General features: G+C 43.2%; 1 protein-coding gene across 3 annotated transcripts in view; it reads left to right on the top strand.

Moving 5' to 3' along the window:
* ESR1 (estrogen receptor 1) overlaps positions 1-10,880 on the top strand; it is a 251,159-nt gene extending 240,279 nt beyond the window's left edge. For all 3 annotated transcript variants that reach the window (XM_061207610.1, XM_061207608.1, XM_061207609.1), the window contains 2 exons: positions 6,319-6,502; positions 10,646-10,880. In XM_061207610.1, the coding sequence (XP_061063593.1) occupies positions 6,319-6,502; positions 10,646-10,880 (419 nt within the window). The remainder of the gene's footprint in view (positions 1-6,318; positions 6,503-10,645) is intronic.
* Positions 10,881-14,725: the final 3,845 nt, after the last annotated feature.

The following is a 14,725-nucleotide window of genomic DNA, read 5'->3' as shown; positions in this document are numbered from 1 at the left end:
CGTTACCTCCTGGCCAACACCAAGGCCACTAGACATTTGCCCATTTTTCTAGTGGACACAATCTTTCTCAGAAGCCCACATGGAACATAAGTAATCCAGCAATTTCTTTCTCATCCCACTGCCTGTCCACTGCTTACTCATTCTGTGCTCAATTTCCTTTGGATCAGAGTGCCTCTGGGTATCAAAACTACATTATTCTATTCTACTGCCTGTAAGCCAAGAGCCTGACCATTCTGGTTTTGCTATTGTTGTATTGGTTTTAAATATTAGCCCTTTTCCATTCCAGGCAATGACAACTGTATTTACTGTAAGTTCCTCTGTGTGGGTGTTTTCCCCATTCCCAACCTACAGGCTGCTGTGTGAGCAGTAACTCATACTGCGTTACCAGTACAAAGTCGGGGATTCATAAACTCGGGGGCCTTTAACTTGAAAATACCAGTGAGGATGGGGGGAGGGGAGGAGAAGAAATATACTTATGGGTGGGCCAGTGGGCTCGTAAGACCAAAACAAAAATGTTGCTAAATAGACGTATGTCTTGAGAAAAATACCGCATCATCTGCCCCCTGCGAGATGATGCGTTTGGGTAGGTTGAGCTGATTTCTGCAGTGTTTACTTGATAGAACAGCCATCGTTGTGGTCCCAAGACAAGAATACTCCATCCTGCCCTCCTTTTGCTTTCAGTACTTCTCATCTCTTTATCACTCACCTTCCTCTGCTCCTTGGGCTGAGCTCACAACTTAAGTCAAAGAGTCAGGATTCTTTCAGCTGCAAGTGACAGAAACTCCACTAACACTATCTTTTTTTTTTTATTATTTTTTTTAAACATCTTTATTGAAGTATAATTGCTTTACAATGGTGTGTTAGTTTCTGCTTTATAGCAAAGTGAATCAGTTATACATATACATATGTTCCCATATCTCTTCCCTCTTGCATCTCCCTCCCTCCCACCCTCCCCATCCCACCCCTCTAGGTGGTCACAAAGCACCGAGCTGATCTCCCTGTGCTATGCGGCTGCTTCCCACTAGCTATCTATTGTACATCTGGTAGTGTATATATGTCCATGACACTCTCTCACCCTGTCATAACTCACCCCTCCCCCTCCCCATATCCTCAAGTCCATTCTCTAGTAGGTCTGTGTCTTTATTCCCGTCTTGCCACTAGGTTCTTCATGGCCTTTTTTTTTTTTTTTTCCCTTAGATTCCATATATATGTGTTAGCATACTGTATTTGTTTTTCTCTTTCTGACTTACTTCACTCTGTATGACAGACTCTAACTCCATCCACCTCATTACAAATACCTCCATTTCATTTCTTTTTATGGCTGAGTAATATTCCATTGTATATATGTGCCACATCTTCTTTATCCATTCATCCGACGATGGACACTTAGGTTGCTTCCAGGTCCTGGCTATTGTAAATAGAGCTGCAATGAACATTTTGGTACATGACTCTTTTTGAACTATGGTTTTCTCAGGGTATATGCCCAGTAGTGGGATTGCTGGGTCGTATGGTAGTTCTATTTTTAGTTTTTTAAGGAACCTCCATACTGTTCTCCATAGTGGCTGTATCAATTTACATTCCCACCAACAGTGCAAGAGTGTTCCCTTTTCTCCACACCCTCTCCAGCATTTATTTATTTATTTATTTATTTATTTTATTTTATTTTAAAACATCTTTATTGAAGTATAATTGCTTTACAATGGTGTGTTAGCTTCTGCTTTATAACAAAGTGAATCAGTTATACATATACATATGTTCCCATATCTCTTCCCTCTTGCATCTCCCTCCCTCCCACCCTCCCTATCCCACCCCTCTAGGTGGTCACAAAGCACCGAGCTGATCTCCCTGTGCTATGCGGCTGCTTCCCACTAGCTAGCTATTTTACATTTGGTAGTGTATATATGTCCATGACACTCTCTCACCCTGTCATAACTCACCCCTCCCCCTCCCCATATCCTCAAGTCCATTCTCTAGTAGGTCTGTGTCTTTATTCCCGTCTTGCCACTAGGTTCTTCATGACCTCTTTTTTTTTTTTTTCCCTTAGATTCCATATATATGTGTTAGCATACTGTATTTGTTTTTCTCTTTCTGACTTACTTCACTCTGTATGACAGACTCTAACTCCATCCACCTCATTACAAATACCTCCATTTCATTTCTTTTTATGGCTGAGTAATATTCCATTGTATATATGTGCCACATCTTCTTTATCCATTCATCCGACGATGGACACTTAGGTTGCTTCCAGGTCCTGGCTATTGTAAATAGAGCTGCAATGAACATTTTGGTACATGACTCTTTTTGAACTATGGTTTTCTCAGGGTATATGCCCAGTAGTGGGATTGCTGGGTCGTATGGTAGTTCTATTTTTAGTTTTTTAAGGAACCTCCATACTGTTCTCCATAGTGGCTGTATCAATTTACATTCCCACCAACAGTGCAAGAGTGTTCCCTTTTCTCCACACCCTCTCCAGCATTTATTTATTTATTTATTTATTTATTTTATTTTATTTTAAAACATCTTTATTGAAGTATAATTGCTTTACAATGGTGTGTTAGCTTCTGCTTTATAACAAAGTGAATCAGTTATACATATACATATGTTCCCATATCTCTTCCCTCTTGCATCTCCCTCCCTCCCACCCTCCCTATCCCACCCCTCTAGGTGGTCACAAAGCACCGAGCTGATCTCCCTGTGCTATGCGGCTGCTTCCCACTAGCTAGCTATTTTACATTTGGTAGTGTATATATGTCCATGACACTCTCTCACCCTGTCATAACTCACCCCTCCCCCTCCCCATATCCTCAAGTCCATTCTCTAGTAGGTCTGTGTCTTTATTCCCGTCTTGCCACTAGGTTCTTCATGACCTCTTTTTTTTTTTTTTCCCTTAGATTCCATATATATGTGTTAGCATACTGTATTTGTTTTTCTCTTTCTGACTTACTTCACTCTGTATGACAGACTCTAACTCCATCCACCTCATTACAAATACCTCCATTTCATTTCTTTTTATGGCTGAGTAATATTCCATTGTATATATGTGCCACATCTTCTTTATCCATTCATCCGACGATGGACACTTAGGTTGCTTCCAGGTCCTGGCTATTGTAAATAGAGCTGCAATGAACATTTTGGTACATGACTCTTTTTGAACTATGGTTTTCTCAGGGTATATGCCCAGTAGTGGGATTGCTGGGTCGTATGGTAGTTCTATTTTTAGTTTTTTAAGGAACCTCCATACTGTTCTCCATAGTGGCTGTATCAATTTACATTCCCACCAACAGTGCAAGAGTGTTCCCTTTTCTCCACACCCTCTCCAGCATTTATTGTTTCTAGATTTTTTGATGATGGCCATTCTGACCGGTGTGAGATAATACCTCATTGTAGTTTTGATTTGCATTTCTCTAATGATTAATGATGTTGAGCATTCTTTCATGTGTCTGTTGGCAATCTGTATATCTTCTTTGGAGAAATGTCTATTTAGGTCTTCGGCCCATTTTTGGATTGGGTTGTTCGTTTTTTTGTTATTGAGCTGCATGAGCTGCTTGTAAATCTTGGAGATTAATCCTTTGTCAGTTGCTTCATTTGCAAATATTTTCTCCCATTCTGAGGGTTGTCTTTTGGTCTTGTTTATGGTTTCCTTTGCTGTGCAAAAGCTTTTAAGTTTCATTAGGTCCCATTTGTTTATTTGTGTTTTTATTTCCATTTCTCTAGGAGCTGGGTCAAAAAGGATCTTGCTGTGATTTATGTCATAGAGTGTTCTGCCTATGTTTTCCTCTAAGAGTTTGATAGTGTCTGGCCTTACACTTAGGTCTTTAATCCATTTTGAGTTTATTTTTGTGTATGGTGTCAGGGAGTGTTCTAATTTCATACTTTTACATGTAGCTGTCCAATTTTCCCAGCACCACTTATTGAAGAGGCTGTCTTTTCTCCACTGTATATGCTTGCCTCCTTTATCAAAGATAAGGTGACCATATGTGCGTGGGCTTATCTCTGGGCTTTCTATCCTGTTCCATTGATCTATATTTCTGTTTTTGTGCCAGTACCAAACTGTCTTGATTACTGTAGCTTTGTAATATAGTCTGAAGTCAGGGAGCCTGATTCCTCCAGCTCCATTTTTCGTTCTCAAGATTGCTTTGGCTATTCGGGGTCTTTTGTGTTTCCATACAAATTGTGAAATTTTTTGTTCCAGTTCTGTGAAAAATGCCATTGGTAGTTTGATAGGGATTGCATTGAATCTGTAGATTGCTTTGGGTAGCAGAGTCATTTTCACAATGTTGATTCTTCCAATCCAAGAACATGGTATATCTCTCCATCTATTTGTATCATCTTTAATTTCTTTCATCAGTGTCCTATAATTTTCTGCATACAAGTCTTTTGTCTCCTTAGGTAGGTTTATTCCTAGATATTTTATTCTTTTTGTTGCAATGGTAAACGGGAGTGTTTTCTTAATTTCACTTTCAGATTTTTCATCATTAGTATATAGGAATGCAAGAGATTTCTGTGCATTCATTTTGTATCCTGCTACTTTACCAAATTCATTGATTAGCTCTAGTAGTTTTCTGGTAGCATCTTTAGGATTCTCTATGTATAGTATCATGTCATCTGCAAACAGTGACAGCTTTACTTCTTCTTTTCCGATTTGGATTCCTTTTATTTCTTTTTCTTCTCTGATTGCTGTGGCTAACACTTCCAAAACTATGTTGAATAATAGTGGTGAGAGTGGGCAACCTTGTCTTGTTCCTGATCTTAGTGGAAATGGTTTCAGTTTTTCACCATTGAGGACAATGTTGGCTGTGGGTTTGTCATATATGGCCTTTATTATGTTGAGGAAAGTTCCCTCTATGCCTACTTTCTGCAGGGCTTTTATCATAAATGGGTGTTGAATTTTGTCAAAAGCTTTCTCTGCATCTATTGAGATGATCATATGCTTTTTCTCCTTCAATTTGTTAATATGATGTTTATCACGTTGATTGATTTGCGTATATTGAAGAATCCTTGCATTCCTGGAATAAACCCCACTTGATCGTGGTGTATAATCCTTTTAATGTGCTGTTGGATTCTGTTTGCTAGTATTTTGTTGAGGATTTTTGCATCTATGTTCATCAGTGATATTGGCCTGCACTAACACTATCTTAAGCAAACAGGGGATTTATGGATTCATGTGTTAGAAAGGACATTATGGAAGCTCTAAGGTCAAATGAAAAAAGTAAGAACCAGGACCTTATGACAGGAAGCAGGATTTCTCCCTTCCCTCCCCTCCCCCCTCCTGCCTTCCCCGCGTAACTATCGCCTCTGCTGGTCATTGCTGGGCTCCATTCTGCAGGGGGAGCTCCACGTACCTGGAGGATGGCGCTTACAAGTCCCACATTCTCATCCTCCCAGTGCCTCCACCCTAGAGGAAGGAACTTCCGCCCACAACTTCCATATACAAGCTCAGAGAAAGCTCTGGTTGTCTATCTCGGGGCTAATACTACCCAAAAGGATAGAGTGACCTGATTGTCTAATTTCAGGCTTGAGTCTACCTGTGGCCCCGAGAGCAGGATTTATTACCAGAAGAAAGGCAAGAGGGGGGAAAAAAAAAAAAACAAAAAAAAACATGCCTGGCAGTGAAAACCAGCAGTTCCCGGGGTCCTCTCTACCATCCCATCATAAACCTTTCAGCTGAGGATGAAAAGTACGAAGGCCCCAAAGCTGACCTGAACTGTAACAGAAAATTAAATCCTACCTGGGAAAATTGCCTGTCAGTCACTTAGCAAATCATTTTTGCTCTCTCCGTGCCTCTCACGGAGAGGTCACGTGTCTCCTTAGCGTCTCTGGTATAAAACCGGATGCAGAGGCAGCACACTGGCTCATTCTCCGCTCTGCTCCATCCCATGGAGTTTGCTCAGCAGGTTAATGCAGCTCTCTGCCCTTCGGATTCTTCATGTGAAAAGGAACGCTAATGCCTCCTTCGTGGAGTTGCCGTTAGCGTTGGTGACAGGCGTGTCAGAGGAGAGGTGGCTGGTATTAACCATCACGGCCCCAAGGCGAACAGTGCCTTTCCAGGGAATCTTGATGACAAATCCTGGAAACTGGCTCCCACACAGGGGGCCACATGAGTTTCCTAAACATGTGCTCTCACACACGTACATTCCTAAGGAATTTTGCATGGTTGCCTGGACCGAATAGATCCCGAACTTCCCCGTTGCCGGGCGGGGGCGGGAGCGGGGTGGGGAGAGGGGCACTGGCTGAGTCTTACGTCCCACGCACATGCCCAGCTTCCTGGACCTCATCCTCTTTGAGTTTCTCTCTCTCACTCTCTCTCTGCACATTCAGGAGTGTACACATTTCTGTCCAGCACCCTGAAGTCTCTGGAAGAGAAGGACCATATCCACCGTGTCCTGGACAAGATCACAGACACCTTGATCCATCTGATGGCCAAAGCGGGCCTGACTCTGCAGCAACAGCACCGGCGTCTGGCCCAGCTCCTCCTCATCCTCTCTCACATCAGGCACATGAGGTGAGGCGTCCTTGGGTTTCCCATGGGAGAGACGTAAAGAAATCAAGCCCCCAACAATATGTTACAGCTGGCTCAGGACGGGCTGATGCCTGAGAACAGATAACACACTCGGGACGGTTCCCGGCACATAGCATAAAGGCTGTGGGAGGATAGCAGAGGGAGGCAGTAACTCTGTCTGGGGTGTGGGCGGCTGTCAGAGAAGCCTTCAGAGAGGAGATGATACTTAACGCTGAGTTTGGCGCATGCGCAAGATCTTAAGCCGGGGAAGAGTGTGCAGCGTGCAGCTCAGGGGAGGAGGGTCCCGTTTGGTTGTTCACTCTGCCCCAGCCAATCAGGGGAAGTCTGCGAGCACACGCGTCCTCGGAAAGCACTGCGCACGTCCATTACTGTTCCTGTGTCGCACTCTCCTTACTTACAAGTGGAAATTCTAAATGAGGGACTCTGGGTCCAAACGCCTCGTGCATGGTCAGCGTTGACTCCTCCATCCCTCTCAATCCATTCTTGTCACCCCCGTTGCCATTACCCTCGCCCGAGCCACCATCATCTCCTCCTGGATTTCTGCCCCAGCTGCCTAACCTGTCTCCCTGTCTTCAACTCAGAGCCTTTCTAATCCGTTCTCCATAGTAGAGCCAGTGTGATCATTCTGATACCAAATCTTATCACATTGCTTTCCTACTTAAAGCCTTGAAATGGCTTCCCATTGCTTTTAGATGAAAGTATAAATCCACTTATTTTGCTTATATTCCTTCTTATGCTCTAGCCTTACTTAACTTTTAGGACTTCCTGGTAGTCTGGGCTGTAGCCCTAATCAGCTGTTCTCTGAGTCAAGGGGGACTTCCACTCCAGGCTGCAGATAGGCTGCGCAGCTGTTTACCTCCTCTGGGCTCACGTACACATCTGCGGGTCAGCTGATGGAAGCAGGGCACAGCTGGGAGACTGCATCTAGCTGCAGGCCTGAAGGTTGGCCAGGTGACTACCCTGTGTGCCTCTTGCCCTCCTTGTAGCCACAGGAGAGCTGGGACATGTTCTCCTCATATTGATGGCAGAGGCACAAGAAAGTGAGTCTGTTTGGGGAAGTGCATTTTAATCTTTTAGTTAAGTCATGTCCACGAACATTCCACTGGCCAAGCAAGTCACATGATAAAGCCCAAAGTCAAGGATCATGGACACATGGCACAGAGAGTGAATCTTTCTGAACAGTAAGCTAATCTATCATAGCTTAGATATGACTCCTTGCAGGAAGCATCTCCTGACCCTTAACACCTAGGTGAGATTTATACCCTGTTCTTCCTGATTGTTACTGCTCATTTTTTATCTTTCAGCACCATTAGACTGTAAACTCTGTGAGGCAGTTATCACAACCCATTTTGCTTACTCTGTGTACCCAGTACCACCTAGCATAGGGCTTGGCATGTAGTAACTACTCAATAAATATTTTCTATAGAAGGACGATAGCAGAGGAAATAGAGCCTTTCTGTGCCAGAAGGTAAAAGTGGCCTTGTTTCCATTCTAAATGGCTGGCCAGAGGCTTAGTGGGTACCATTCCCGTGAACAGAATCCAGCCTGCAGGGAAGAGATGAAGAAAGTATCGGATTCTTTACTCCAGAAAGGCCACAACAGTGAGGTGAAGTGATGACACTCCTGCATGATGAAGTCTCTATGACCTTGTGCTTACACCAGAACCCCAGGAATGAAAAAGAGATTCTGTTTCTTAGTGGCTATGAGGGAAGGGCCAAGGTGTCTAGAAAGAGTTAGATTAATTTTTAAGGGGTCTTCAGACCTTGAGACTGAGTCAAATGGCAAGAAGTTCATCCCATCAAAGTCCCAGGTGCCTCCTTTTCTGGAGATAACTTTGCCAACTGTTAGCTTCTTGAGAAAATAAATGTATCTTTCTTTCTTTGTATGTCCCACAGTGCCTTACATGTCGTATATGCTCACAACATTATTACTGAGTGAATGAGTGAATAAATGAATGAATGAACAAATTACCTGAGGTTTTTCCTATGAATTTGAAATTCACAAATGATGGCTTTCACTTGGCAAAGTTGGGGAGAAAGTGACTGCAGTCTCTGTTCTCAGGGAGTCCCCAAGAATCCCTGTGTCATAGATGAAGGACTCACATTGGCCAAGTTGAGTAGGTGACTGCATTTGGAGTACACATTTTCAGTCCTTTCCCATCCATTTCTTTTGATGAATATTACACAGAGGGAAGAGGGGGATAGATCAGAATAACATAATCCCCTACCAAATTTCCTGACCGAGAGAGTAACCTTCCCCTTGAAGAAAATGTATTAGCTCTACTCCAAGCTAGGAATTTCACTGATGTAGAAACCATGTATCACAGATGAAGGTATTTTTTTTGTTGTTGGTAGGAATTGCTGAATTTTCAAATCCATTAACTGCTTGTCAGCATTAGCCAGCCTAATTAGTTAATACCAAGTATATTTGCACTGCACATACAGGCCTTGCTAGTTTTACTGGCAACACGTGGCCAAGGGCAACGGCAGCGAGAGTTCCTGTTTGAATTGTGTGACGAGCTGGAGAGAAGTTGCTATTCTATTGCAAGCTTTGAGCTTTCTCTCTCTCACTCTCACACACACACACACACACCCCCACATACCAACAACAATATTATGGTGCCTCATTACAGCCAATCTAAATCACGGAACTCTGTTGTGTTAAGCTTGGCCCCAGCCATATGTTGTTATTCAGAGCATTTAACACCAGATTTCATCTGATGGTAAATGTGATTCATTAGGTTGCAAGAGGAAGACGGTGTCAGATCCAGGGGCATTTAAATTTAACAGCATTTTAAATTAAAACAAAAACAAAAAAACAAAATCCCACTGAAAAACATAATTTAGGTGGTTGTGTTATAAGGCCCTAATCACTTTGATGCTGTGTTTTCATGGCGCATCTCCAGCTAGGGCTGACTTTTCCCCTACTGAAAATGCAAGTATGTTTTAGGATGTTCTTGGTCTGTCTACTCACGATCCATGATTCTTTTTAAAGAAATGTCAAGCTAGAGAATAGTTTTGTTTTTTTTTTCCTGGTGGTAGTGTGGTGGGGACAGAGCAGAGATGTAGCTGGTGGAGGACGGGGCTGGGGGTAGGGGGAAGAGTGGTAAAAGGAGAAGCGCCATTTACATGCATTTCCCTAGGTCCATCTATCCCATATTTTCTGAGCATTTACCATGTTCTTGCCACTGTTGGAGACCTACAGGATGGACAAATTGCACCCCCTCACCGAACTCGCACAGTGTGTGTTGGGATGTGGGTTGGCAGTGTGTGTGTGTGTGTGCACATGCTTATGGAACAAGAATAAACATACATACAGACATACATACATAGGAGAATTTCAGGTTGTCATAGTGCTGGGAGAAAAACAGTAACATGAAAGCCAACGGCTAAACCTGCAGGGCCTTGAGCCGAATGCCACTGGGGTCGTGGAAGGCCTTTCGGAGCAGGTGGCATTCGAAGATCTGGGGGAAGTTCATCCAGGTGGGGGGACAGCAAGTGCAGATACCCTGAGTCTGGAAGTCTTGCTTTGTTTCTTTAGGGCCAGCATGAAAACTAGGGTGGTTAAAGGGAGTAGGTTAGGGAGAGAGGCAGGACAAGCCATGTCAGTTGGCCCTTGCATAGCACGGACAGAAATTTAGATTTTATTCTGAGTTACATGGGAAGCAACTGAACAGTTTGAAGCAAGGGAACTTCTTGAATGGTTTATTGCACATTTAAAAAGCTCTTTCCTGGAAATCTAAAAAAGAGGGGATGTGTGTATACGTAACTGATTCACTTTGCTGTACAGCAGAAACTAACACAGCATTGTAAAGCAACTATACTCCAAGAAAAGTTAATAAAAAATAAAGTAAATTAACAATTTAAAAATAAATTAATTAAATTAAAAAATAAAAACTCTTTCCTACATGGTAGCTTATCTCATCTGTTCTCTTTTTAGACGTAACTGTGATAGAGGGAAAGAAATTCACCTGCATAGTAAACCTAAACTGGTTCTTTAAATAGGAAGAAAGGTTGGCATATCAGTGTCGCTGGGGTTTTTCTTACTTGCCCTTCCTCGGCATTTCAGCAGTCCTGGATCTGGGGATGGTCTAAAGTGGTCCTGTCTGTGTCTTCCCGCCCACAGTAACAAAGGCATGGAGCATCTGTACAGCATGAAGTGCAAGAATGTGGTGCCTCTCTATGACCTGCTGCTGGAGATGCTGGATGCCCACCGCCTGCACGCCCCAGCCAATTTCGGGAGTGCACCCACGGAGGACGTGAACCAGAGCCAGCTGGCCACCGCCGGCTCAACTTCATCACATTCCTTGCAAACGTATTACATCACCGGGGAGGCAGAGAATTTCCCCACCACAGTCTGAGAGCTCCCCGGCTCCCCCAGGGTTCTGAGAATCCCTGTCGCACTTTATCCACATCATGCGTCACTCTAGCCGACTTCTGCCCCTGCACACACTCTGGCACGCACCCAGCGCTGGCTTTCTAATATGGGTGGCCATTCATTTGCTCGCTCAGTTCTAAGTGGCACGCCTTCTTTTGGGAACAGCCAAAGGGATTCCAGGGCTACTCTCTTTGTAACAGCTCTCTCTCTCTCCCTTTGCTACCTTACTCAGCATGAGGATTCCCTTAGCGTTTCATGACTGAGCTCCGTCTGCGAGCTGGGCTCAGATGACTGTGCACTTTAGCTACTTGTGACCCAAGGCCTGGAGAGTGGACATTTCACCTCCGTGAATGTGAAGCACTTTTTAATGGATCTTATTTAAGCATAAGCCACAGGAAAGAATTGAAAGTGGCTCCTTTAATTGCTGACTTGGAGAAAGCTAGGTCCAGGGTTCATTATAACATCCTCTTGTATTCCTATAGTAACATATCATTTTATTAAAGCCAGACCTTAAAGCTTCTGCTCTGTTGCATGGCTGTAGCAGAATAGCCGGTGATTGTCCAACCACTTCCCCTATAGGAATACAAGATGCACACAGGGAAGGAAGAGCCCCTAATTGTCAAGACTTTGTCAGCTAAATACACTGCGCCTTCAGATTTGCTGAATGCTTTACCATTAGCTTTTGAGAGCACTGGGTATAGGTCATGGGTTCCAATTAATTCTTGCTTCCCATGGACCCATGGAAAACAGCAAGTTGATCCCAGTTAAGTCACCTCCACATACACCAGTTTCTTTGTGAGAGATAAATTCTTGTTTTTTGGGTTTTTTTTCATTTTATAAAAGAAAGCCCTCTCCCCCCAGGACTTGCAGTAAATGAGCTTCAGGACCTGTTCTGGTGTGATCTCACTCTTATCAGCAGAGGGCGCTCTGCTTGGCTCTTCCTGGTGTGTAACTTACAAGGTGAATTAGTCAGGTGTAGCGCCCAGGCTATGACCAAGGGCAGTTTAAATGCGCAGGCACCCTGGTGACACTTTTAGCCCTGGAGCACTGGGCTTAATAGTAAATGTGCGTGATTCTTGTAGGTACTAGAGACCAAAGAGGAAAGCAGGGCAGAAACTGGATAAAACTGTGAGGCTCGGGGTGGCCCTGCCACAGGCTGCAGCCGCTTAGGAGTGCTACTGGCAGACCCCATACTGCACTGCGGGGCTGCCCTGGGGTCCGTGGGGCAGTCCTCCTCTTCCTCATCTCCCCGCATGGCCCAGGTTGGAGGCACACTCTGAGCCGGGGAGGAGGGCCAGGACTGGAGCACTCCGTACTCAGGCTGCCTGGGGCCTGGTCAGACCACACCTGCCCTTGGTTGTTCAGAGCTCATCCAAAAATCAGGGTTTGGCCTTGACGGAAAAACAAACAAACAAACAAGCAAACTTCCCTAGAGTCTATTTCATTAACCTTCATAAGCCAAGAGAGCAAGACTAGAATTGGGCCACAGGAATCCTTAAACCTATAGGCTAAACAAGAGAGGCCTACGCCAGTCACAGGGCAGATTTCCCTGGGTCTTTGCTTCTCTAAAGCAATTATGGATTATTTCCCCTTTTCAGCTAAAAAGAAAGTTTGGTTTCCTCTGGTGACCGCATTGTCTGTAACTCAAACCCCAGTGATAGGCAATGTGTTAGCCAACAACCCAGCCAAGCTTCTAGGGCTTCTCTTGGGATGCCTGTTTCAAAAGCGGATTTCATCCATTTCCAATGACCCAATCAGTGATCACCAAAGGACTGGGAACCTGGGAGGGCCAAAAAAAAAACAAGTTTTTTTCACAAGTGCATCTAAATTTGGGGGCAATTTTATGTATCAATATCTGCAGTAAGAATGTTTAGAACATGATTCTTTTGTTGTTTTTGTTTAAGAAGCACCTTATATAGTATAATATATATTTTTTTGAAATTGCAATGCTTGTTTGTCAGACAATTGAATGTAGTAATTCTGTTCTGGATCTAATTTGACTGGGTTAACATTCAAAACCAAGGAAAAATGTTTACTTTTTTTGTATTACTACCTTGTGATGTAGTCATTGATGCCTAAGGCCTGGTGATTATTCATTTAAATGAAGATCACATTTCATATCAACTTTTATATCCACAGTAGACAAAATAGCACTAATCCAGATGCCTATTGTTGGATACTGAATGATAGACAATCATATGTAGCAGAGATTATGCCTGAAAAGGAAAATTATTCAGGGCAGCTAATTTTGCTTTACCAAAATATAAGTAGTAATATTTTTGGACAGTAGTGAATGGGTCAGTGGGTTCTTTTTAATGTTTATACTTAGATTTTCTTTTAAAAAAAATAAAAACAACAAAAAAAATTCTAGGACTATAGGTGATGTTATACCAGCTAAATCCAAACAATAATCCAGTGGAGGGTTTTACATTATTCATCTGAGATGTTTGTATTCATGTTAAGATACTACTACATTTGAAATGGGGCAGAGAACAACAGATGGTTGGTATGTTAGCCCAGGAGTTTCAAGTAATTTTAAAAATCTCTTCTTATTTGAAGTGCCACTAATGGACAGCTGATACTTTGCCGCTGACATTACTCTTGGGTGTAGGGAATATGCTGTATTTTTTTCCCCCCACTCTGAGGCAATTTAAAGTTTGAAAGCCATGGTCGATCGGGGTGGGGTGGGTGGGTTAGGGTAGGGTGGGGAAGTGGGTTTAGGAATTTGAAGAATGGGAAATATCGTAATAAGAGTCTTGAAAGTATTTTGAAGCAGATCAATACTGGCGCCTGGGGTATGCACCAGGGTTCAGTATTTCACTTGTGCCCAGTTAACCACAAATAAGTAGCTGTATCTGACAACCATTCAGACATTCAGATACAATGGCAGCTTGAGTTCTAGGGAAGAACTAGTGGCATCTGCAGTACAGTCCAAGGAATAGCTAGTGGTCTGTGTTTCTTTTAGCCATTGCCTAGCTCCAGGCTTGCGGTAATGATTCTGCAATGCTGTCATGCAACAATCAGAGAGGCTAGTTCATCCAAAGAGAAGACCCTACGTAGGTTGCAAAATCCAGCCCCTAAGGAAGTGTAGTCGTTGATTAGATTTCCCTATTAACCTTACAACTATGTTTAACCATGCCATATCCTATGCCTTTTGGGGGCTGAACAAATAAGGGACTTCCTGATAATTTACTTCTGATCCCATTAAGATGTTCTTGCGTTAAAATCTTATACACTGAAAGGGCCGTTGATTTAGGCCACTGGTTCATGAAACCAATTCCAAATCCCTTCCTATTCATACTTCCCAACTCTGCGGTGGACTGTGGATACTGGGAGTGATCACTGGGACCATAGTAACGTCTGATATTCACAGGCAAATTTGCTTCAGGAAGCTAGTTCTTGGAAAGACAAATGAGTCATACGTAGCTTCTGAGACAACCGTGATTCTCTTTGGTGCAAGTCTTGGGAGGATGATTCAGATGACACTGCACACCTCCGGGATGAACTCCCTGAAAACTTACTCTCAACTGGAGCAAATGACTTTAACTGTGGTCCCAAATACCCACCTTTTCATTAGTGTTCTCTCTGTTTCTAACTGCAGTTCCTTTCCATTTGGATTAAAGTGAGTGTGGCCTCTCTCTAAGTCACTTAAAATTGTTTTCTAAGTACCTGCTGCCTCTATTATGGCACTTCAATTTGCACTGTCTTTCAGAGATTCAAGAAAAATTTCTATTCTTTTTTTTTTTTTTTTGCATCCAAATGTGCCTGAACTTTTTAAATATGTAAGTGCTACCATGTTTCAAACCCATCTTCAGTGTGTTTTTACAG

This window comes from Eubalaena glacialis, chromosome 12 (assembly GCF_028564815.1).
Source record: "Eubalaena glacialis isolate mEubGla1 chromosome 12, mEubGla1.1.hap2.+ XY, whole genome shotgun sequence".
NCBI classification, from domain to species: Eukaryota; Metazoa; Chordata; class Mammalia; order Artiodactyla; family Balaenidae; genus Eubalaena; species Eubalaena glacialis.
This window is presented reverse-complemented; position numbering and strand designations above follow the sequence as displayed.